General features: G+C 39.4%; 1 protein-coding gene across 19 annotated transcripts in view; it reads right to left on the bottom strand.

The window, feature by feature from the left end:
• EHBP1 (EH domain binding protein 1) overlaps positions 1-26,770 on the bottom strand; it is a 203,678-nt gene that overhangs the window by 32,103 nt on the left and 144,805 nt on the right. For 3 of the 19 annotated variants that reach the window (XM_088160920.1, XM_088160930.1, XM_088160921.1), the window contains 6 exons: positions 21,139-21,286; positions 13,078-13,203; positions 10,150-10,274; positions 7,339-7,480; positions 7,082-7,188; positions 4,319-4,442 (listed from right to left, as the gene is read on the bottom strand). In XM_088160920.1, coding sequence (XP_088017046.1) covers positions 4,319-4,442; positions 7,082-7,188; positions 7,339-7,480; positions 10,150-10,274; positions 13,078-13,203; positions 21,139-21,286 — 772 coding nt within the window. Of the gene's footprint in view, positions 1-4,318; positions 4,443-7,081; positions 7,189-7,338; positions 7,481-10,149; positions 10,278-13,077; positions 13,204-21,138; positions 21,287-26,770 lie in introns of all 19 variants that reach the window. The other 16 variants (XM_088160924.1, XM_088160931.1, XM_088160928.1 and 13 more) reach the window with 13 other exon arrangements.

The following is a 26,770-nucleotide window of genomic DNA, read 5'->3' as shown; positions in this document are numbered from 1 at the left end:
CAGGTTAGGCACAACATGGGTAAATAATCTTGAGGAAGCAAGATAATCCTGCCTCTGTCATAATTTAGTTTCAAGCCACCATAACAGAGGAAGAAGAAAAATCAATGATATTAGATCATTATTTTTGTACTTGATCATCCAAATCATTCCTCTTACTTGAATGTCTGGGTGGCCTTTTCTCTAAAAACTTGCACCCAGCAAGTTTTCTGTGGTGTTGTGCTTCATAGAGCGGATGTTGCAAAATCCCTTCTATAAACTCTTACCTATATCCCGACAGCAACAGCAAACGTGCCATAAGGTTATTCTAGGGAGCTCAGGGCGCCAAAGCACTGATTCCCCTCACTTTGCAATGGAGCAGTAACCACACTGCGCTGGAACAAGGTGAGGTTACATTTTAATTGAAAGTGCAAAGACTGAGGATTGAGGTTATGTCATTGCTGACATAAATTACTGAATATTAATAAAAGTGTGACTACTCAAGTTCAAATGGAAATCAGCAACCCAGGAATTTTAATAACTTTTATTTTTTCACACATCTTAGGAAAGTGTTTCTAGTCAAATTATGAGCAGCTGGCACTGGAAATGCAAAGCTTCAGCCAGTTCCAAACCCTGTGCCTAGCTGACGAACTTTGAAAATATCAGCTCCCTTCTGGCCAAGAGCCAGAAACTTGTCTTCCCCAGACAAATAATAGAGCAGGAAAATGGTAATGCATGTGCAGACAAGGGCCTAGGCTGTCTTCCTACAGCCCCATTTCCATTAGATGTCCTTCCCTTATGGAGGGCAGCAGCTCCTAGGGCAGCGGTGGAATTGATACTCTGCAACCCAGGCTGCATCCTAGGGAATGGACTGGAGAGCACTTGTGTCAAGGACTCCTCTCCTCCTTGTTCATCCCAGAAATGGAGTGGGGCATTGGAAGCCTCCAGGATCCACTTCTCCTAGCTAACTAAAGCCACTGCGCTCCTATCAAAGCCAGGGTGGAATTTTTAACCTTTTATTTGCAATCCTAAGTGGTAGAAACTTTCTCTAAAACCTAAGTGCAATATCTAACAAAGTCAAACAATGCCATGAGCTGGGATCTAACCAAGAATATATATTATTTATACTTATAGTTGCTTCTCTTTTGGTGAAACCATATGATTTCCTCTACATTTATCAAAGCCTGCAGTTTCCAAGGGTTAGTCACTATATCTTTCTGGTCTTATCACTAGCCCACAGTAACAAAATTCCCCCCAAGACAGGTGGAATATTAAAACAAATATTTTGATATATGGAAAAAAGATACAAAAATCTTCTGTGAAATGAATGTATGATTTGAAATGAATGATACAGAATAATGTTCAAGCTGCTGCCTGAATAAAATCCCTCCTGTCTAAGCAACAAAAAGGACTCTTGAACTCATAAGAATAAAGAGCTGCCAGGTGGCAAAGAGTCTCCCCACTGGAAAAAAATACCCCCAGTTCTGTGCTGGAGAAGGATGAGAAGGAAGAGACAGTGCTTTCTTCCTAGTAAGTCTTAATAAAGAATCAGGTCAAACACAATGGAGAAGGAAAAGATGGTCTAGTCCCCAACAGACACAACAGGGCTAAGCAAACCATGCTCTACCTTCTTCTTGAATTTAATTTCAAGGCAAATGACTAGGTCATGATGGGAGACTCTCAGTTGTTTAATTTATCTTGCATGGTCTTGGCCCACATAGAAACAACACTGAAAATCCCAATACCAAATGTGCTCCCACACTGATGGGGACTATGACTCTGCAAACAGTTGGTAGGATCATTCGGTGTAAGCCCTTCCTGACACAAATGTACAAACATGGTACCCTGCTTCAACTGCTGAGAAATAAGGTCAGCAGAGACCTTTACTTGCCCGAGGTTCTCCAGTATCATAACCCCAAGCACTACAAAATTAAGAAAGAGGTGTGATTTAAAAAGAGTGTTAATTATTTAAACCAATTCATTTGCGTTTCTTGTCCTTCATGTTAAGTTTTCAGGATCTTTTTGCTACACATGCCTAAATGTTTTCCTTTTTCCTAAAACCTGCATTTTCAGAAAATCCAAATATCAAAAGACTTTTCAGAACAACTATGAGAGCTGGCAGCATTTCATAATTCTCATCTTTCTGGTATGTCCCAACACCTAAGGGAGTATTTGCAAAACCCTGCGATCATCATCAACAGCCCTTCAGGGCTTTTCTAGCTACCATGCTGTGGTTACTTTCTTCCTTCAGACTTGGCTTTACAGACCACTTGGTGGCCCATGGCAAGCTGGCAAAGTTATATGGTGTTGACTCATCATTTTTGTTTTCAAATCCCTCTCTCAGTCGGACACTGAGGTGAAGCTGCCCAGACTCTGACAGAAGAAGTTGAGATGAAGATACAGGCACAAGTTCCTGTTTTGTCTGCTTGAGGAATTACTTCCCGTTGAGAGGTATGGAAGAAAACCCAGTGCCATCCTGACAAAGAGAGCCACTAATGAGATGAGATACAGTAGATCTTCTGAAGGCTCTCTGCCAAGATGTGACCTACAGTTAGAGAAGTTTGAGAATCCCTGCTTTCCAGGCTATAAAGTTAACCACAGGTTAAAATCTCCAGTTTTCACATATTTTCTCCTAAAATTGCATTTTTAAGCTGAGAACATAAATAGGATGTTTATAATCGTCAAATCAATTGCTTTAAATTAAATCCTGAACGCTCAGGAAATGTTAGAAGTAAAAGTAAATATTTTACTATGGCTGCACCACTTGTCCCTTTCTCCCCAGTAAAAGTGATGGATATTTATCAGTATTCCAGTTAAAAACCTTTAAACTACATTCTTACTCTCCAGCTGTGTGCTAGACTCCTATTTGATGCAGGATACTTATAAAAAAGTAACTTCATCATGGGTCTGATAGGAAGAACACAGCAACTCCTGTCATACTTCAAAATCGAAGAAATTAAAATCAATAAGAAATCTCTTTTTAAATGGACTAAATGACATAAATAAAATAATAACATGGTTATAAGAGTTTTTAAAATCCCCAAGTGTTATGCTGATGACTCCATATGTATCTATAGGTGGTATCTGGGGTACATATAAGACTTGTGAAATATTTTACTGGCTCTTTTGTGCAGAATATACATTTCACAAATATAAAAAAGTACACAAGAAAGTGCAGGATAATACACACACATTTTTTCTAGCTAAATAACTAAAGATCAAGATGTAATGCCTTTGAAAGAGTACTTCAAAAGACCATAATAGGTAAAAGTCCTACTAAACAAGCATCCACTCAGCATGGAAATAGTTTCTGAATTACATGTTTTGTAAAATTAGTTTAAAAAATCAAACAACTTCAGCACATGAGAAAGTAAATACATTGAAAAAAACACCATCATATTTGGATACAAGTGGGAGGCTCATTTCAAAGTATTGAACTTAAGTTAAAGCTAATTCATCTGTATTTCAAGACATAACACTGAATGCAAATTTACTTTAAAACCTATTATTTCAGTTAAAGATGGGCGTCAAGTTTATAACATCAGATATTCATATAACTTACAAAGACAATTTACCCACAATGTAATCTGGACCAACTAACTTTTTTCCCCCTGGACAAGAAGAACACCTTTGGACTTAGAACACTATTTATTTTTGAAACGCCTAAGCACCTTTTATTTCCAATTGATATGGTTTAACCTCTCCATCTCTGATGACCACCAGCACTTAATACCCATCTAAAGTTCATCACTGAAGTCACAACCATTATGCTTTTAACAAAAAAATCTATATGTTTTAACCCAAGGCATCACTTTCAATGGCACCTACAACATCAAGTACTATAGACTTTTAAAAGCCATCTTCCTGAAAATAAACAAATAAAATAATTGTGGAGCATCAGTAAGCAGACAGTATTCTTAAATTTCAGTGATCTAGTCAATGAAGCCTTCCTCCATGTACTGCGCTGTTTCATGCAGTACATGGCTTTAGCTGGCCAAATTTTTTTCCCACTGAATCAGTAGAACGGTGAAGATCTTACTTTTTTTTCTTTTTTTTTAAGCAGTGGCATATCAATGAGGCACAGATGTGTATTCCAACTCTGCATGGATGAGCACACTGTTCAATAGTGCTGGCTCACACGGTATCAGGGCAAGTTATCACTTCCCATGAAGGCACTCTTATCACCAGGGCCCAGAGAGGTGGCTGCAAATCGCAGCCTTTTTATTTTCAAGGCAGTTTTGCTGAACATTCAGGCTTCAAAGATTCACACTTCCAAAACTCTATAAGAGTTTGTGAACGCTCAATTTGCCAAAACTGTTTACAGTGTAATTGGGCACCGTACCTGTGTCCATGAGATAGCGAAGGCGCTTCTCCACCAGCGCGGCACGGGTGTCAATTTGCTTTTGCTCATTCTCTAGTGCTGCCAATTCTCCTACAACATACTGACTGGTGTCTTTGAACCCTTTCTGTTAAAGAGAACAAACAAGAAGAAAAAACATCACTTGTAGGTTGCATTTTTCCTTTCCACAAACACTTAGTAAAGCACTTACCTAAACAACCAAATATCATGCTCACTACCAAAAAGCTAACACATTTAATAAACTCTACAATTTTGCCAAATGTCCTTATTTGTTTATTAAAATACCCTGATTTTTTCCTTAGGAAACATTTGATTTTGCAGTTTTTTACTAGCTGGCAGTTATTTTGAAATTCCCGTAATTTATTTCTAAGTGCATAAAAAGCTGCTGTAACAAAGTGCCATGAAAAGAAAGTAATACAAATAAAGCACTATTTAACATGCCATTTCTACTCCATTCAGGTCTGATTCAGTTTTAAAATGTTAACTTTTGGGACTAGAAAAACTAGCACAAGAGTGTCTAATGACAATTAAAAAGTGGGCTTTAAATATTAAAACCAAACCCCAAACAAGATTCCCGGCTTGTTTAGCTCCTCTGAGCTAACTGTAGCACTGAGGGCCCCCAGCCTGGGCCATCCTGCCCCTCTGGGTTTCGCTGACTGAAGGAACTGGCCTGCCTACAGGGTGATCTGTAAAAACACCACTAATTAACTGCAGCTCTTATCCTGGAAAGTGGTGACAAGGCCCTGGGCAGGCACTCAGGTGCACAGGGACTAACCTGAGCTATCCTGCCTCTGCGTCAATCACACCTGGCCAGGAGGCAGGCCAGGGATGCCACGCTGATAAATTCTACTGAACCTTACCAAGAAAGCTGTGGGAACACTCTAACAAGCCCAGACTGCCTCTTGCACCCTGTGTAAGTTCTCAGCACTGCCCTGCACATGACCACACAGATCTCCAAGTGTTTCCAAAGCCATTTGGCTCTCATAGGAGCCCAAGCAAAAGCATTCAGTACCTCCAAGTTATACTCATGCGGCTCAACAGCTTTCACAGTGTTATGGCTGTACACAATGCTGAAATGTCATTCCTGAAGCATGTTTTTGCATAATTTAGGAAAAACATGTTGCTCCTTCCATGTAACCTCCTACGCCTGACCTAGAGCCTGGGTGAATGTTTTAAATAGGGAAAAAAACATAAACCCTGACGAAATTATTTCTTGTTTCATCTACTCCCTGTAAAGGATGAAACAAAAATCGCTGTCCTTTGTGAACAGAAAAATACACAGGCTTTTTTTTGAGGCTTATTTCCCTACTAGAGACTAACTTGTTGCTGCATAAGGTTCTCAGATACTTTCACTGAATGTTTTCAGTTGTTTTTCTGTAAATGTGTCTGAAATAATAAATTCAGCTTCATATTCAGGCAGTAGGCATAATAAACACATCAGCATATCATTTCAAATAAAGACATGTTCAAAGTGAAAGTTAACAGCATGGCTGAGCTCCCAAGACCAGTAACAAGTATAGAACCTTGAAATTTGGGGTATACAAATTAAAGGACATTAATTTGGTCCCTTTCTTCCTACACAATAGCCAACAGTAGCATCCCTAATGGAAAACCCTTTTCTACCTGCCAGAAAAACAGCAACAACAAAACTAAAACTCCCTGAGAGAAGACTCTGAAGAAAGAAAAAAAAAATCAGTCTAGGGAGTTGAAGTGATGTGCAATATATTGCCTTTCAGCAACTATAATTAATTGAAAATAGTATGAAAACTTCCCTAATGTCAGCATGTATAATTGTTAACAATTGCTATTAGAAGATGAAAAGAAATGCTGTGTCAGGCTGTAATATCCCAAGAGTTCATGTGTATCATCTGCATATATAATGTGAACTCACTATGCCAGACCTTTTCAGCTCTGCAAAAGTACAACTGGGCTAAAAATAACTCTGGCTCGTAAAAAGTTCTATGTTTTGGTGTAGATATGACAGCAGTACAAAATTGCTACTCAGCTCCAGATTGCCTCAGCAAAAATGACAAATGTGTTCAGATAAGCTGTGGAGAACAACAAACAATCACCGTCAAAGGCTGTGTTGTGCTTTCAGACAAAAAAAATTCAGGTTAAAACTTGTTTCTTCCTGCTTCTGTCCCGCAGCTGTCCATCAAAACCAGCTTTCTCCCTGCGGTCTATCAAATATTTCCCTCACAAATCAATTTTACACATGATCAGCCCATACCCCTACTGAGCTGAACCTCCCCGTTAATTAAGTGAAGAAATTACCATATATATTATATTAATGCAAACATCATTCAGCTAGTAATTCACGGCTGATCTGGATAATGGAAAGGTTGAACACCCATTAACCCAAGCCAACAAAATGGGTTGGCTGAGAAATTCTAGCAGGTCTCATGTGACTCTTCCCTCTAACTGCAGCTCTGCGGTATCTGCTATTGTAATAATTAAAATCCTCCCGGTAGATCAATACTGGAATCTCTTTATGGGAAGTGCCCTGATGGAAATGTCTCAAGGAAGCTGGGGCTGTGGAACTCTGAAAAATTCATTTTTTTTATCTGACAATTATCACCACACTGCAGACTAATTCAACAGTGCACCCCTCTCACTCTGCTTTGAATGCACTGGAGATTGACATCTAAAAAACCCTAACATCTCATTTTAACAAATAAAGGCACTATTTCCACATACAGTTTGGAATTATCAGCAATCATGAAACCAGACAAAAAATTAATATACATTAAGCACTTCATCTTCTGATGGCTTCCTCTGAGTCTCAGCTATCGCAGCCTTCTCCTCATTTCCTCTCTTTGTATCTTCCTGTATTGATCTCTGCCTTTTCATCTCTTGAAAAAAGGGAAAAGACATGTAAAATTATTATAAAGCTTGATATTTATGTATTGAAATGTGGACTTACATTATCGGGTTTTCATATATTTATTGTTAAATATTATAAAATCATAAGATGGGAAAACAGGTTTTATATTTTCTCCTACCTGGTCTGCTCTCCACGTATTGACTGAAAGACTGGAGCTGAGTTTTCCTGACAGTCGAGTCCTTGCTGAACACAACAGGATTTCTAAACCGTTCTGCTGCTTTTTGTGATCGCTCAGCATGATGTTCCTCTGTTCCATTCTGCTGGGAATAAAACAGACACACAACAGTTTCTTTTGTTTACAAGAGGGATGACATTAATTTGAAAGGTACGTTTTTGGTGAGGGGACAGGACACAGCTTTTACGAAGTAGATTTCACAACTAGGTCGGGCCGTGGTTTATACTGGATGGAAGCTGCGGGGAAAAAAGCAGAAGAGTAATCAACTTTTTTTTTTTTTTTTTTTTTTTTTTTTTTTTTTTTTTAGAATATGTGGTGGCAATGACTGACTTTTTTCTCTGTGGACACCCTCCTGCAGAACTCTCTACTTCTTTACCAAACAGACCTCCTCACTGTGACTGGCATTTACCAGCAATGCCAATTTTAAACAAAAAGTCACTCCTTTGTACCTTTGCTGTGCCAAGCCCCGCATGTGTTGCTGCCAAGCCACGGCGTCTCTGCCCCTGAACACGATCTGTATCATTTTGAAGCGTGTTGCCTTTAGCCTCTCTCCCTACCCAGTACAGAAATCTGTCGTTTCTGTAGTCCCATGGACTTGTACGACAAGAAGAACTAGTTTCTAATTTTATGCCCATTGAGATAAACCACTAATGCTGGATGAAGTCTAAAAGGTAGGATTATAATGCTACCCCACTGAACTGCATTTCATCAGCTATAACTTTCCAAAGCCTGATTTGTAAGTAAGCCCTTTACAGCTAAGGAAACTACAATTATCTTTTCCAGGGCTTCCTATGTTAATACTGGTAACAAATTCAAATGATTCTATCAACACGAAATATCCCAGAAGACTGAACCACTGTGGTGTGTGGAAGCTGCAGATACCGAGGTGCTGTGTACCAAACAAATATTTCATTTTACACCTAATCTTTTATTATTTTTATTAAGTGTTTTGAAAGTAAATAGGGAAAGGCTAAGATGCATGACTAATAGCTAAGCCTGCTGAATGCTGAAACTGGTTATCAAAAGCTACCAAGACTTTGCCCTTCCTCTGCATTGAGACAATCGGTAATGAGGGAGTTCTCCAACGGCCTATTCTCTCGCCTCAAGGAGGCCGGGGATACACAATCCCCAAGGGAAGGTAACAGTTTTATCCTTTTCCACAAACACAGAATGCCTCATTTAGAAACCTGTAAACTGCATTTTATTAAAAAACAAATCCACCTCAATGCCAAGCGCTCCATGAGAACAGATGGACACCATATATTCCTTATAATGCCGCCTTTCAACTCTTTCTTAGAAAAGCATGCAGAGATAAACTGTTAAGTTGCACCTTTTTTGGAAGTACCTTAAAAAGAATCAACTCCTTCACAAATGCTTTTCATAAAGAGAAATACCATTTTTGTCAGGTTAGGTGATACCAAATTACCCTAAAAGACAGCCTGTGTGTTATTTCCCAGAATTAAGGCTTAAACAAGTATTGCTTATACCTCTGGATGACTTTTCAGCTGCACTAATCAGGTGGCTATAAGACCTTGGTTAAATAAAAGGTGGTTTCTTGTTATTAGTATAATAACCATCTGACAACTTAAACCAGAGTCTTTACCAAAATAAACAAACATGGCTAATTTTTTAGGCCTGGCAACATGCTAAAATATCAGTGTGATTAGCTAGTAAATCCCATTTTAAGAAACCTTTTTATGACTGGGGACTTCTGCCACTTTACAAATGTATTCCTCTAAGCCCACTAATTCAGTTAGCCTTTTCAATCCATTGTATTATTCTTGGGCCAGCTTCATTTTGCATTAAATCCACTGCAGAAAGCTAAATTGAACACAAAATTCAGACTTGATCCAGGCTTCCTTTTGTTCAAAGATAGAGACTGAAAGTCCTCTGCTGCTGCCACACACTTTCATCACCAATTTATAGGAGCCGACAGTGTAAGGGAAAAGCAATGAAAGTCATTGTTTTGGGACTTCAAAGCATCTCTGTATCTGGGGAAGGAAATCCTTTCAGTCAGCAGTGCTCTCCCCACAGACTGCAGGTGGGTGAAAAGTTATACCCAACTGGAAGTGCCCCAGAGCCATAGGGATATTAATGACATACAGGGACTAATTTTAAAAAATAGAATAGGGAGAACACAAGGGGTCTAACTAAGAAAATGAAATTGAAAATTGATTGGTGGGCACTTTATGCTGAAGTGGTGAACATTAAGAATTGGCAAAGTGCCCATATATACCACATACTCGTGTCTGTTTTTCTCAGAAGTACTCACTGAGCACCCAAAATATATAAGCCTTTAAAGTGTACCACAGCTTAATTTTAATGTAGGAAAAACAGAGGACCAGGACTGGGAGGAAAGCAAATCTCTGAGAGTCCAATTCCACTCCCATTCAGGTCAGGTACTCTGGCTGCTGATTGCACCAGCAGCAGGATGAAGCCCGTGCTGCATTTCTGATAGCAGTTAAAACAACAACATTCTGAGAAAGCAGAATTGAGAGAGCTTCTAATATCTGATAGTGTTCTGCCAATGACAAGTATCAAGATTTAAAAAAAAAAAAAAAAAGGAAAATGTATTGATCAATCTACAGGAGAAAAAACCCAGTGCATTGCAAACCATGTAAGTGCACTGCCACAAAGATTTTCTATGTTTCTGACTCTGAAAGATTTGGTAAGAAAATATTTCCCTCCTCATAAAACACAAATCCTCGATCATAACACACAGATACCAAAACAAAAGCATTAAGCAAAACTTACCTTAATGTCTTGCTCTGAGCTATCTGTTACAGTTTTCTGAGCAGCACTGGAGAGTGAATTTGCCACCTGTGGCTGAGCTTCTAGGAGCTTCTTCAGCTTTGAATCCATCAACTTACTGTTTTGTTCTGCTAAATATGCAAATATCACATACAACAGAGTGAGATGCATTTCAATGCAGACTTGCTACAACAATGTAGCAATTGAAAAGGTAGATTTAATTCACTTTGCTATAATTTTGAATTTTAAACAAATAGAAGGAATTATTTTTGTGATTGTGATTGGTGCAGGCTTGTGTAACATATATATTTTTTTCTTAGAAAACATACATGACACTCAGCTGAACAAATAAACATGCTTGCAGATAGCAGATGAAAAACACAGAAAGTAGATAATGTTTACTCCCAGTGGGTTCATACCTATACTCTGGAATAAAAACACACTTAAAAAGTCACTTATTTTAAGATGACGATTTGTCATATAATTTACATACTGATAAACCCTCAAGTTTATGAACTATTAATTCATCCTAAGGCTTCTTGGCACAGCTTCTCATAAAATTTCAGTCTCAAAAAAGACTACTTTCTAGAAATAATTTACTATGATTCATAGAATATGTTGAAACTGGGAGTCATAAAATGCTTCAAAACTGCATCAAAGGGATAGACTCGAAGTCTGACGAAGCCCCCAAATTTTGAAATCAATTTTAGCAACTTGGATCAAAGCCCAAATAAATAGCAGTTGAGAACTTTACCTCCCATGAATGCTCAATTCTGTATGTGAAAGTTGACTGTATAAATTTGTAACACACCTACACATGTAGTTACCTACACATAAGGAGGAGGAAGGTGTTAATAACAAGTTACAGCACAGGACTGTGGAGCTGTTCCTGGGCAGGAAAGCAGAGAACACTAGCACAGAAGCCCCCAGACACACACATGCAGCCCCATGTGAAGAATCACCCCTGCACTGGAGCCAGGGGAGCATCACCTGCACATGGGATGCACTTATACCTGGGCCTTGGGTCTCAGGCAGAGGAAAGAGCAGTTCCTGTGCTTTCCCACGTGCACAACTTGAGATTTTCACTACAGGCTGGTGACTTCTAGCTGGTGTGGAAAGTGGAGTCATGACTGTTTAGCCACACAGCTCTTTTTAAGGTTTGGAGCGCTCCAATGCACATTAGCCAAAACATTTTTGGCATGTGGGCAGTCAAATGCTGCCTGTCTCCAGCAGCAGTGGGCTGGGCTGGATTATGAAGAAGGATAGTTTCCCTTTCCTCTGGCACACCCAGTTAGGGTGTCCTTAATTGAGGCTCACATGTAAGTACATGTACATTCTCCTGGGTTTATACATAAACACCATGTAATAACTATGATATAAGAAGTTCACAACACGCAGAAGTACTGACAAATACAGAGGGAAGAAATACTTAACACCAAGAAAGAGTAAAAATAGTTTTCTCTTCTTGAGAGAGATGGGAAGGGCTAAGATTCAGTAGAAGACTAATTAAGATGGTCCATAATGACGCCAAATGTGAAATGTCCCCTAATAGTTGTACTAATAGGTGCTCCCAGGAGATTCAGCCTTTATTAGAACTTGGTATGACTGGCAGATTTAAACCAAAATCCATGTAGTCTGATTTCTACCACAGCACTAGACTACTTCCTGTATTACTGCCCATCTTCTTTCTTACTTGTCTGTACCTCTGGCTACTATGCAGGCTACTATGCAGACTGAACTGAAAGATGATGTCCTAGGTTTCTTTCAGAATGTCTCCCCACGGTGGACATGGAGCATTGGGCAGTGGGTATGTACACCTCAAAAGGTATATTTCAGGAAAAAAAGCCCACAGAAATAAATGTTGATAAGTCACAGGCAATGGGACAGAAATACTCACTTATTCAGTTTCTATTCCTCCTAAAATTAACCAGTTTTTATTGGAAAATTATTTGATAGGATTCTGATTTAAGTAAGCTAAATTCAAGTGATGGAAACACTAAACATTTTCTTACATGTCTGAAAATCCTCAAATAGAAAAAAATAAAGGACATGACTCAAATCTTTTACCTGCAAGCAAGACTAGAAAGTGCTATATACACATCACTGTTAGTTTAATTTACAAATAAAAAAACATTAAATAAGGTTCTGATTTAACATATTATGGACTACATATTTGAGTCTAGCTGGCATGGGCAGAATCAAGCCAGAGGATGCTGAAGATATTCTCTCTTGTACTGCCTGTTTCAAGACACAGTCCTGTGCTGGCCAAGTTACTCCAGGCCTGAGCGAACTGTAAGATTCCAACATATTCAGCACCACATTTATCACCTAAACTCCAGCTGGGCTTGAAGATTTTTGAAGGGGAGAAATAACACTCGCATGACTTCATGTGTTATAGAAGCCCTCTTATTTGAACACTGTTAAGTAAATAGGACTGCTTCTGCTTGTATTTATACCTCCATGCCCCCACTGGGGCAACAAGGTGTAAAAACAAAAACTAGTCATTGGGAAGGAACCAGAGAGACACCAAGTCTATATTAACACAGAAAGACACATTTGCATCTCTTCCCTGAGCAGGTGGGCCAGGGTGGTAGTGCAGAGGGGCAACTGTAGCCACCCATACCATTGCTCATCCCTTTGCCTGCCTGGCACAACCCAGGCAGGGTGCTTTCAGTGGCTCTGCTTTACCAATGTGGCCTAGGGTCCCCTTCCCCATGAAAAGAACAAGACATTTGAATCTGACATTGTTGGAAATAATGATTTTGTTGATTTTAAATTTCAACTAAACATGAATGCAAGGATATTAAATATTAGGGTTTAAGAGACCTGAAAAGGCACACAGGAATAAAGCTGACAGAGAGACAAGCAGCACATCAGTATTTATATGATGATGGAGTGTTAGTCATGCAAAATACATAAAATAGCCATTACTTAAATTACCCGTTGAATCAAGGTCATTTTCTAGGTTAGTAAGTTCATCTCCACCTCCAGTAACAGAGCATTCAGGAGCCTCCTCATTAGTATCTATCTCAATATTATCATCATCCTCATCCTCATCTGTAGGAACACACAGCATTAAGTTTAGTATTTTCATATGTACATGCAACACATCACTCAAAAAAAGTGAATGCTTTAGAGAACAAGATGAGTTATGATAAAAATGCAAAAAATTAAGTAAGTCTGGAAGGAGACTCCAGTCTGTCCACTTCTGGATTTATCTTTAAACTGAGGCAATTCATTAAACATATGGGGGTCTCTGCTGGAAACTCCTGCTCCCATAAAGGTAGAGTCTGGCCTCAGCAGTGGCTATTCTCTGTGCTGAACCTGGCAACTTGAGTCAAAATGGTTTCCCCCAGGCTCCCAGTTCTCCATAGCACAGAACACGTGCCAAAGCAGCCATGTGGGAGTTTCAGATGGGTCTGGGCAGCAGAAGGACCTTGAGCTCCTGTCTCTTGAGAAAGGCTCCAGGAATTCCTAGCTTGGTGAGCCTTGCTACTCCTCACCTTGTACAGTACATCCCAGAGCAGTGGTCATTGTACCTTGCCCAGGTTTTAAAGTCTCCTTCTGGTACAAGGAGGAACACTACCACCTGGAACATCATTCTCAGTAAGCCACTCTGTCAGGTGCAATGAGAGCACACTCATGAATTTCTGCTTTCCCAAAACCACAGGATGAGTCAGGCTGGAAGGAACCACCGTGGGTCATCTGGTCCAACCTCCCTGCTCAAGCAGGATCATTGCAGAGCACATGGCGCACGATGGTGTCCAGATGGTTCTTGAATGTCCCCAGTGAGGGACACTCTCCAACCTCTCTGGGCAATCTGTCCCAGTGCTCAGGCACTGCACAGGGAAAAATTTCTTCCTCATGTTCAGGTGGAACTTCCTGAGCCTCAGTTCCTGCCTGTGTCCTCTTGTCCCATTGCCCGGCACTGCCGAGCAGAGCCTGGTCCATGCTCTGACCCCTCCCTGCAGACACTGACAGACATTGATGAGGTTCCCTCTCAGTGTCTCTTCTCCAGGATGAACAGCCTCAGCTTCCTCAGCCTTTCCTCAGAACTGAGGTGTTCCAGTCTCTTAATCACCTTTGTCACTCTCTGCTGGACCCCCTCCAGGAGCTCCTTGTCTCTCTTGTCCTGAGGATCCCAGAACTGGACACAGCACTCCAGACTGGCCTCACCAGGGCTGAGCAGAGGGGCAGGATCACCTCCCTGACCTGCCGGCAATGCAGTTCCTAAAGCACCCCAGGATCCCACTGGCCTTCTTGTCACCCAAGGCACATGCTGGCCACACAGCTTGTTGTCCACCAGCACCCCCAGGTCCTTCTCTGCAGAGCTGCTGCCCAGCAGGTCACCCCCAGCCTGTGCTGGTGGCCTGGGGTTACTCCTCCCCAGCTGCAGGACCCTGCATTTGTCCTTGTTGAATTCCAGGAGGTTCTTCCCTGCCTATCTCTCTGCCTGTCAAGGTCCCCTCTGAAGGGCTCACAGCACTCTGGGGTATTGGCCACTGCTCCCAGCTTTGTGTCACCAGTGAACTTGCTGAGCAGGCATCTGCCCCTTCATCCAAGTCATTGATGAATAAGTTAAGTGCTTTGCTGCACTACTTTTCATCATCATTGTTTGTAAGCTGCACAGATTTTAAATAAAATAATAATTGTAATTATATTTTTATGGGATCTTTCTACCAAGTTTCTCAGAGCAGCTTATGAATATCACTCTTAAATGAGTCCCATAATGTTTTATGAAGTAGGCGATTATTATAATTACAATTATGATGATGATGTAGGTAAATTATGGCACAGAAAGAGTAAGTAACTTGAAGATCAAATAGCAAGTTCTAAATTGTGAAGCAGATCCCAGAAAAAAATCCTGACTCACATTTTCAATACAAATATATAATGAAATTCAAGTCCATAAAAGCTAGATTAGTACTTTCAAAGTAAGTAGATGTTTTGTATTTACTCACTTTCAAATCTCGTATCAAATACTATCTATGCTTGTTCAGACTTACACTAACATTTTTTCCTATGTACTCATGCATGTATGTAAAAATAATAAAAAGGAGTAGGCTAAAGTGTGTCTGAAGAAACAAGACAGAGTAACTAAAGGAACTTTAAAATATCTAGGACAAGAAAAAAATACATATTATAAACACAAGACACAGGTATATTCAAAAATCTTATAAACAAAAAAGATTCTAAATATAGTACCATGATGCCATAATTCTTAATCCCAGAGATTTGGACCAGGATTGGTGCTGATCACTCATGTCTTGGAAACACACTCAACCTCATTCCCAGCCCTGAAGCTTGCACTTTAGGCCCACACTGCTGTCTCGAAGGTCATACATTTGTATCTTTATTCCTTTATCTCCACATCATCTCCCATAATTTCCATTTTAGGAGCCTGTTTATGACTTTTTTATGTCTACTACATTTTTTTCTAACCAGCTGCTCCCTCAATTCCCCTGTTCTAACCAACATCTTCCACAGACTTCTGTTGATAAAGGGTAAGGCTCCTGCTGCAACAGACAGCAGCAAAAAAGTTCCCACTTCAGTGTCTTATCCAACATCGGTTGTGGGTGTGATGGAGCAGCAGCCTGTGAAGTAGGACCCCTGTGCTTCAGCTGAGCACTGTGGCTTCCTTGGGCTCCCCTCCATGTGTCCTCCCTGGTCTCTAGAGGACTCAACTGTCTTCCAAGCTGCCCCAGATTGAGCCAGAGTGATGGAGAAGAACATCTGTTTGCAGCCAATCCAAGATCTGCTACCAGACCTGGCACCTGACAGATTGTTATTTGGGTGTGGAAATGGGTGGGCAGAAACACTCCCAGCTCTCTGAGACACCCCTTCTGTTTCCACTTAAACTAACACAGGTGATCTTGGGATCTGGACTCCTGTTGTTTCAGGAAGTGCAGAGGTAAGTGAACAAAGTAGAACAGCACAGCATGATCTTCATGAAATGGAAAAAAAGGACAAAAAGTAAAGGGATAAAAAGCAGACTGAAGAGAAAACAGAGAATGGTAAAGCAACAACAGCAGCAATTCTGGTGGTTTTAAATTTCCTTTAAAGCTGCTCTACTGTTTCTGATGAGAAGCTGGACTTTGCTCACCATTATAAATCTTTCACAATGGTGTTAGAGAAATTCAGTGGCACTTAGGCCATGGCACTCTCAAAGACATCCTGGAGTTCACAGGAGCACGCTGAAAGCATGACTGGGCTACTGTAGACATTTGGAAGAGGTAGAAGGGAAGAAAGAGAGACACTCATGGCAGAGAGAAACCAAATCTACTTGGAGCCTAGAAGCAGGCAATGACTTTTGGAATCACCCAAAGGAATTGGTTCTCAAGGTCAGCTCACAGCTACTAGTCATCCCACCATGTGCTAGATGTGTCAAAACAATCTAAACAAGATGACAGGGTTTCAGACTCCTGCATACTATGGGACTGCTTAGATTAGATTATTTGATTTTCTTTAATTTAATATAGCAAGATGAGATATGAGACACTCCCTTTGACACCACCATTTTAGGAAACAAAAGAGATGACAATGTGGAAGACACCAGTTTCTAGTATCAGATAATGACCTGACCTAGTATTTAATTTAAAGTTGGCAGACTTTGACTGAATATAACTATCAGGACATTTCCACTTTATTTTTTAAAAATCAATTAAAAGCAGTAATTTGAAGTAATTTCAGAGTTCTTCTAGTATCTTTAAAAATCCAGATTCCTTGATTTAAATTACTCTAGGGGTTTTTTCCAGTTCAATGTTCTTCCAGTGTATTAAAGGGAAACGTGTTTAGGGAGCATGTTACAACAAGATTTTGCAATTATAAATGATAAAAGGAACAACATGGCGAAGAGATAACAGATATCTTTTATGAAAAGAACGAATTGCTAGAGTGAAAAACTTAAAGCACTTGGTCGAGAACCAGGGCAGACATTTTGAAAATGACTGAAGGACTGAAGAACTGCTTCCTTGAAAAGTATGTACATTTGAATCTTAGAAAGACAGTAAAGCTTTACTATGTCATGAAGGAATGAACAAAATAAAAGATAAAGGATTGAGTCAATAACTTAACAGCACTGACCATCTCCTGCACAGCATGGTTTGCAGTCTGGACTAGAGAGAGAGAAATAAGTATCTTTTGGAACCACATGGAAATGCCAGAGTAGTGGTTGAAAGGGACCCAGAGGCATTTTATAGCTCTTATGTCTTACTGATCAGATTAAGGTCAGACCTAATTTGTGGTTAAACTGATATTCTCTTGACTTGGTTTAAACTTGTCCAAATGTGAAAGATTTGCACCTGACTGCATCAACTTCTAGATTAAATGAAAAGGAGTAATTTTCATAGTGAAGCAAAAGCATTGATGGGGATTGGATCATGTTACTGGGAGAAGCTGCACAAACAGTACTTGCTCTTCAGGGAAGATATCTCCAGCCTTCAGCATTATCTCTGGGAAGTCCTTCAGGCTTGGATGTTGAGATATTCAGGTGGATGTTGAGATATTTAGTTTATTTACTTTCAGGTACAGAATTCGCTTTAAGGCTACAGGATGTGTGTGGACACACACATTTAGAGAACTAGGGAATTACATCTTGGAAATTATTTTTCAGGTCTGGATTTCTCCTGACTCTCAGGTCCGGATTTCTCCTGACTCTCAGGTCCATTCCCAGGCTGACAAGCTGACTACAGCTTCAGTTAGGGAGGAAGTCTCCCAAGGTGATAATACGATGAAAAACAGAGTGAAATTCATAATAAAGATTGACACCTGGTGTCTTTCCCGTGCTGTCCCATGGGTGTTTTTCCCAATTGTCCAATGGGCTACTGTCCTGTCCTAACTCCACGTAACATACTTTAAATATGGGCTGTGTGTACAATAAAGTTGGCCTTTTTTCCCTAAAGAAGTCCATGTGTGTTGCTGTCCTTTCTCTTTTTAGTACAGTAACCACAGATGTGACAGAAGCCTGTGCACAGCAATAAAGACAGCAAAGGTGGGGAATGGAAGAAATGCAGAGTTGAAATACTGGTTCCATGTACAAGAAATCTGATGTCAGGACAAGAGATTACAGCAATAACTGCCGACAGATAGAAATACTGCCTGCTAAAAATATTAAGGACCTAACACTTGTTCCATGAGTCTGACACTAAGCATGATGAGTAAAGCGTTTGCCACCACGTACATTCCCTGAAGATCATTGCCTCAGAAGTGCAATCTTGAACATACCCTGTCCTCACCAACCCCAGGTCTGAGCCACTTCCTCACACCAATGCCAGCTCACATAAAGGATGGAGATGTGCCAGAGAGTAAAGAAAACACACCACTCAAATCCCAGAAGAGCAGACGGGTGTTCCACTGCTCAGGGACAATTCCTAGATAATGTGTCAATTCCTTTGTACCACTGCTGCTAGGAAAAGGGGGGATATTTGGATCTCTATCTCGATACTGTCCCTGGATCCATCTCAAGGCATCTGCTTATCAGCCTGAAGCTAGTAGGACATCTAATAAATTTGAAGCTGCCATCCCAAACCCTCTGGCAGATGGCAGGAAGAAGTACTTTCTGTCCCACATGCCAAATAACCTATGAAAAAGACTGGATTTCATAGCTAGAGATGCTGCTTATCCAGGAAAGTTTCAACTTGCCATAGTCATTTGAATTTCTGAGACCCTGGTTAAATAAAGCCTTTTAACAAAGAATATTGGACCAGTGCCAAAGCATGAAATTCTTCATGAGCATATAGAAACAATGAAAGAGATCACATTTTTACCTATGGCTGTAAGGAAGAAGTTAGCCTTTAAAGACTCAGAATCCCAGAGCTGAAAAGTCACTTTTTTTCTGAAATAATTCGAGAGCAAAATTATTTGGTGCACTCCCTTTTTGTAAATCAAAAAGTAATTGCAATCAATGCAGAAGAAGAGATTAATGATGTATAATGGACAAGAGAGCTTGCAAGACACAAGATAATAAGTTTGCCTTGGGTACTGTGCAAGGAATACAGGACTCTACACAATAAAAATGTGAATGCAGTTAGGGGAAACATTCAAAGTCCAGTAGTAAAAAGGAGACTGTCTATTAAATCCTAACTTTTGGTGGAAATTGAAAAACAAAAAAGACTTAACCCAGAAGTAACTCCAATTCATTTGAGCTGTAAAGTGTTGGTGTCATTTAACGGAATTAATTTTATATGAATGAATTTCTTTAGGGGAGATTTGGTGTAGCACCTGAAAATACCAGTGGTGTAGTAGAATTATGTGGAAGATGTGCCATAAGGAAAGCTTTTTGGGAAGGAGAAAACAGAAGAAAATGCTATAAAATGCACACTGACATGAAAAGACAAAGAGGGATAAAACAAGACACAGAATGAAAACTTTAGGTCCAAGAGAAGTTCAAATAGATTGGCCAAAGTACTGTATGAATGAAGAAAAATCAAAGTAAGAAGTATAAAGCAACACAAAGGTAGAAAGCTGGGAAGTTGTTGCACTGGATAAAACCCAATAGGTAGAGTGGTCATAACTTTATAAATGAGTTGTCATCAGTTCTGACACTGTCTGCTCTTCTAGTAAACTAAACTCTCTGGGTGCATATGCAATCTCCCTCTACAAATTCAGATTTCTTTTAATATATATGCACAGCTAACTCTCAGACTGTTTACAAATTGCATGAAGGGTAGGAAAAGCAATGGCAAAATACAGAGGAAAACATGAACAGGACAACCACATCCCAGAAAGCAGTACACTGGGATATTCAGCAACTCTACAACTGAGTCACTGCAACAAAGCAGGGTCACTGCTATCCAGATGAGCACCCAGGATAGAACCAGACAAAGACCTTACTTTGAGAGAAGGTATGGCAGGAATAGCTATGTATAGGCACAATGAAACAGTGAGGAGGAAGTAATGAAATAATGTAGGATGGGGAGTCATGAACTCTGAAGAGGGATGAGGAACACCATGGTCTATGAAATATCCAAGTCCTGTGTTGTTTGGCTCAACCTCTCTTACTGTCATCAAGGATATAATTTCTCTATTTGTCACAAAAGAGAGTTATGTTGGCAAGCTTGGTTTACTGGGCAAAGAGAGTAAAACTGAAAAGCAGACTCAAAGGGAGATGTACAAGTCACTGCCTTCCCTTTGGTGTTAAATGGAACAGAAGTGTAGGGGGTTGGCGTGCAGTAAGACTGTATTTAAATATTTATGCATACAAAATACATGTAGTAGAGAAGAAATAAGTATTTTTCTTGAATCTACATGTATTGTCAGTATCAAGATGGATTTTCCTTACACGTGGGCTTATGATTACAAGTTAGTTTGAGAAACACTATTTCCCTTAGAATATGTAGAAGACATTAGAAGAGCAAGAAGTCTACACTGAAACATGTGCTCAGCACCCGTTTGATTTTGAGTGACACTACATTACTCCAGCTCATACCACTGGCAGGTATATGAATTTTAATGGTATTTCAAAGTCAATTTAATAACATTATAGCAATATTAAAACTCAAAACCTGTAAAAGCAAGTGGTCTGTCAAAAGATTGCTGTTTAAAGTCAAAAGGTTGCTGCCCTTACCTCTCACAGGCCACCTTTAAAATTCTCTTATTTTGAACACATTTAATACAAAATAACATTTCTTAAATATTTCAAATGTTTCCCCCCAAAATTATGCCCCTGTTCCTACATAAAAATATATATTGAAGAGAACCAACAACCATGAAATTCTAAAAAATTGTGGGTAACGAGAAATCTGTAAATAATGGGCCAACATGAGCTACTCATTCACAGAACATATTTTTCTTTCAATCACATGCATGCTTTTCTTTTAACTGTTGGAAATTAAGTGACACAACGCAGATTTAGGAAACACATTTACGGCCAGGTCTTTTGATACGTTCACCTAATGAACAACAACGTTTTGAAGTGTGAATAAAAGTGATACTCAAAAAGGTCTCTGGTTTCTAGGTTGCAGCAGGAATAAGATACAAGGTTCCTCAGCTCACCTCCAGATGCCTTTGACCTTTCTTTCAACTTTTCTGCAGCCATTTCAGTGTAGCTGGGAAGTTCTGACATCTTCACTCCAGATCGAGCTTCTGCTATTAGCTGACGAGCTCTCTCTCTCAGCTGCCGACGCCGCTCTTCATCTTGCTGCTAAGATATATTGAACAGTTGCCAACTCAGTAATTGACAGAAATGCAATTTCATTCTCAATCTGATCATCATGATAGGAACTGGTTTACAGCATGGTGCTTGGCCCACATTATAAATAGGACGCTTGATATCAGTTGGGTGTCACACCACAATTTTTAAAGACATCCATGCATCAGATTATTTTTTAAGCATTCCCCAAAGTATTACTGCGTTAGAAACCTGATGATTTGCAATTTAAAGCTTTTATAAATTATGTTCTATAAAAATAGCTTGATGAAAATTTGCAGATATTTTAGTCTCAGTAAGTGATTTGAGTGAAATTTTACCATGGCTATAAAATGGTTTTACTAAATTGAATCACTCATTTGAGTACTATTCTGCCACAGAATTCAACTGAGAAGCCAGATATTGCTTTTGATTACTCTCAGCACAAAGCTGACTTCAAAGTATAAAGTGGCATCAAATCTGAGGCATGTTCTTTGACATCCGTGGATATTTTTCTTTAAAAAAAACCCCAAAAAACTAATGAAAATTACTGAAAGAACAATAGATGTTCTCACAGCAGAAAAGACTTAGTATCTCTTTAAAACATCCTACTAGTGGGGCTTTGGTCAATAATTAAAGGAATCATACTGGAACCATGCCAGAGAGTGCTGTCCCACTAAAGCTCATAACCTAGAAGCATGGTAATACTTCATTTACCTAAATAAACAAAGTTCCGCAGCATGAAATTTTGTACAAGACTAGCCCACCATGATAAACAAACCTTCATAAAAAGATGTGTTTAAACACATGTATGTACAGTCTCCATAAGGGAAACCATTTCCGCTTTTACCTTAACCATGGGATTTTTGCTAAGTTAGGACTGTTTATCTCCTCCCCTCAATATCAGAAATGCTCATAAAGTGCAACAAAGTCAGAGTGCTTGGCTTAAATCTAACCTGCCAGTAAGTTTATGTATTATTGACATAATGACCTCGATAAATCCCAGGTACAGGACCTGACCTGAACTAAGTGGAATATAAAAAACTGCCTAATTTTGGAGAGCCATTCTGGCAGCCTTCCCACCAACCCAGAAACTTGAGCATCCCACACCTGCAGAGGCTGGTGAGAGCTGTTGCTAAGTACTATTCAGCTTAAGCAATCATTAATAAAACAAGTGCAAAATACTAATTAGGTACATTTTATCCATTTCCATGTAAATTGTTTGTTTGTAGCTATTTACTCAGCATTGTTCTCGGCACAATAGGAAAAATGCAAATGACTGAATCAGAATGCAGCCCTAATGGGACTTTCTGTTTATAACCATTAGCCCAGAGGTGTGCTGTAATTCAATCCTCAAGCAGAAAGATTTAGCCTCATTAACAGCTTGCATGGGCAGGTTACAACTCATAAAACCCTACAGTAAACAAAGTATATGGACACAGCACAATATCTCGCCTCAGAGTGACAGAGTTCCGATTCCCTATCAGATTGCCTTGATTTACTTTTCTCCTGATGTCCTCCCCTGTAAGACAATTCTGCCTGGGCCCTTCGAGGCAGCGGAATGGCACATGGGCTTTGTTTGCTTTCTCACCCTTTAACTTCCCAGAAGGCACAGAGCAACAGTTCTATCAAAATTTTATTTGGTAAAGTACACATTAGAAAGACAACTGGAAAGCTTCCCTCCCCCTTCTCCCCTCCTATGCACTATAATAGATCAATTTAATTTACTTTCTAGCCAGTCAACTGACACAGCAAACAGTTTTATTTCGACCCACAGTATTTGGTAACATTAATTACATTGAATTTTATTTGAAATAAAACTGCTCAAATCTCTAATATTCCTAATTCCTTTGATTTAGGAACCTCTGGGCTTAACTTGACTTGACTTCTAAGAACAAATGTACAAAATTAAGATTCCCACATGGTTTAACGTCAAACAATTTAATCTACTTCAGTACATGTAATTTAAAATAGGGGCAGTTATGTGTTAGTGACAAAAATGCCCTAAACTGAGCTGGTTGATTTCTCCCGTCTCCTTTCCTCCCCTCCTCCTGAAAGAGAACTTGTATCTTGAATTATTAGCATAGTCATTAACATCCCGGGGATCTCCAAGCAAACACAGATTATGGTGGCTTGTGTTTGTGCTGATTAAGCCAATCATCACCAGCGGATAAGGGAAAAACCAGCCTAGTTCTTGCTTAAATTCAATTCGGAATTTGAACACTTGGTTACTGAGCTTGGCAGAAGAAACACTAGAAAGAAGGAGCAATAAAACTGAGAGCAGAAAAAGTAAATAGACTAAGTTTTGAGGTACAGAAAAATAGTTAAACAGCATATCAAGGTAGAATTTGGAAAGGAAAGCACTTGAGAGAGGTACAGAGGCATGAACAAAAATGTCAAAAAAGCCACAAACAACTGAGGAGAAATGAAAAAAAGCACTGCACCACGAAAGAACCAAGCAAACACACATATAGTGACTTATTTTTCCCTGTACAGTTGAAAAGAAAACTCAGTAAAATCTTCCAGCCTCTGACACGAATCTGACATACCAAAGAGACATTACAGTTTTCTTTGTTATTTCCTCCCAACTATTTTGTAATGGTTTAAAGATCTGCCATGCAGATGCAGTGAGGAAAACTTCACTATTTAAGGACAAACTCTTCAAGAATAAGTAATGTTATTCCTTGTTTCCCTCCTATCAAAATGTATTGGTATGCAATTTTTATATTTCACAGTTCACTGACATCTCGGCAAGCTTTCTTCCACTGCTTCAATGGTGCTACTTTTAATTTTATCCTCCTTAGTCCTAGTAATTAAAGTGATCAGCAGTGGCATCCCAACGGCTTTGACACAGCTACAACCCCCTAGCTGACTCTGGCTTTTAAGGGAAGGGGAAGAAAAAAAGGACGGGAGTTTCATTTCACTGGAACAAGAAAATCAAGCTTCTCCAATCCTCAACTTTATCCAATTGTTCTTTCAGCAGCCTTTGGATCTTAAGAAACAAATAAAAATGGCTGCCATTAGGGGGTCGTGTTTGTACTCGCCGCAGACGGCAATGACTGACATTACTTTGGCCAAAAATTATGCCGTGGCTTTGGGAAGGTGAATTCGAATGTGAAACACTGGCAGGGCAGTTTCCAAGATCATTACCCAGCCAGCTGAGAGCTGCCCAACTCAAGAAAATATTGAGAGTGGTGGAGTCTTTCAGGGCAAAAAATACCCAAACATCCCTTAAAAACCATATCCTTAAATGACTAAAAAACTTGCAATCTTCTCACATTAAAAAGAAAAAGAAAATAAACCACAAAACCTTTGCCAGGGATTTTCAGTCCTCCTTTGGCAGAATTTTGGTAGGATCCAAACTGACTTTACACCAGCATTTGATAATTTATCGTCCTCTCACTATAAAAAAAATATAATCTGATGAACTGTATTTATTTGACGTGTACAAAGTAAATTCTTTACTGTGTCCATACACTGGGAGACAAAAGCAAAATTTAAAAAATGTGGTAAATTACTTATAATCCATAACAAAATCAACAAAATCAAACCAGAAGTATATGAGAGCAAGAGATGCCTGAAGCTGTAGGTTTCAAAATGGTTCGTGGTCGGCCGTGAGTGCACAGTACATCTAAGAGAAAGAACTTGACTGCCACCTCTTTCATCATTAGACAGGAAGAACAGCTCTGTTATTAGCCATTTAGAAAGAAAAAGACTTCTGTACTTGTCCAGAGGCAAAGATTACCAAAATGTACCTATTCAGGATCACCAAAACGTACCTATTCAGTTAGAAGAGAAGGCAAAATAAAAAAATTCACGAGCTTTAATAAAGGTTTGAGCAGGCTGGGTTGTACTGTGACCTTGATCGGCTCTTGTTTGAGTAAATAGGATTTGGGATGAAACATTAAAACTGTTTAGCAGATCTTTTCAAACCATTTCAAACTTTTCTTATGTCGGTTTATAATATAACCAGACATGCTTGTAAATGGCCACACCTGCTCATTCCTCTGGGGATGGCCTGATCTCTGCCTTTGCTAACAAAGAAAGGACGGGAGGAAAAAAAAAATCAGCCTTTCTTGTTGCAAAACAGAGTGGAAAGTCAAAATCTTTCTCAAGTTTGTCCCATCTGGTCAGATTAAATCTTTGATCACCCTGGGGATCGCATTTATGTTTGGTCTCTACCACTATTTCAAAACAGCTCAAAATACACAGGTAGTGAGCAAAATACGGATTGCTAAGCAAGGAACACTAGGCATAAACAAAAGTGATTTTGGAATTCGGTAGCTATTCAGATCACAGGAGGTGGTAAGCAAAGACAGACACAAACATCTTGGGTATTGGTGTCTACATCAGCTACCTCACTATCAATTAACTGCATGTAGCTTGAAAATATTTTTTCATGAATGCATATCACAAAAAATATAAAACTGCTTAAGTAGGTATTGGCTTAGGAGCTAGGGCACTGATACACCGATAAGACAAGACACAATGAACACGGAAGTAGCTTGAAGTCTAGAATTGGAAGAATCACAAACAATATCTTAACAAAGCTGTTAAGAAAAAAAGCTCCCAAAATTCACAATAAAATTGGGTGGTGTGGCTGCAAAATGGAGAACATCTCCTTAAATCAAGGAGGCATTTTTAAAGAAGTAGCCAGCAATTTCTTCTATTTTTATTTTTTAATTTTAAAAATAATTTTATGTTGTTCTGGAAAACATACAATTCACTTGATACAGTATTTCTGTGTGAAGAATGGTGGCTGTAGAAGAACAATCCACTGATAATTTAATTCTTTGTGTCATTGTGAAACTGAAAAACTCTTAGTTTACTGAATGGAAAAAAAAATATTTGAAAAAAAGAATGGCTGACTAAGTAAGTATCACCTTGTGCTACATCCAAGGCCTCTTGCTGGTTGTCTGGCTGCTCTTTTGTAGGCAAAAAGGAGCTGAACGCTCTCTGGCTCCTTAGATCTGGTCCAACAAATGCACTGCCAGTCATGCACACGGATCCAGCTTAAAACCCAGTGTGAGCCTAAAAGAAGCTAGTCAAACTGGCACCTACTCATGCAGAAGTAGATAGATTTGTCATGACAGGCTGATTATTCAATGTAAAGAAACAGTTTAGCTTTTCTAATCTGGTACAAATACATCTTTCTCAGAGAAAAAAGTAAAAGGTCTAACAGTTCAAGTATTTATAAGTAAAGAAACCAAAATTGTAATGTCAAAGTGAACCACAGGTATTTGTGCTGGAGCATTCTGCTAAACAGCCCCTAAGTTCTATTCAGATAAGTAAGATTTAACCCATTTAACCATTTAAGAGCTGCATATCTCTGTGACAGAGGTGATCTCATCTGTTTCACACTGCACTTGGCTCTACGGCAAATTTCAGGGACAGGCTGAGATACTCAATTCCAAAAACACGTGTTTTCCTTCTGTCTTCGTTCATTTGCGCTGGTGCAGAGAGTGAGGAGCTTTCCCAGAGAACCCTGGAAGGGCAGCC

The sequence above is a fragment of the Sturnus vulgaris genome, chromosome 3, assembly GCF_052056855.1.
Source record: "Sturnus vulgaris isolate bStuVul1 chromosome 3, bStuVul1.hap1, whole genome shotgun sequence".
Classification (NCBI taxonomy): Eukaryota; Metazoa; Chordata; class Aves; order Passeriformes; family Sturnidae; genus Sturnus; species Sturnus vulgaris.
The sequence above is the reverse complement of the archived record's forward strand: the minus strand, read 5'-3'. Positions and strand labels throughout refer to the sequence as shown.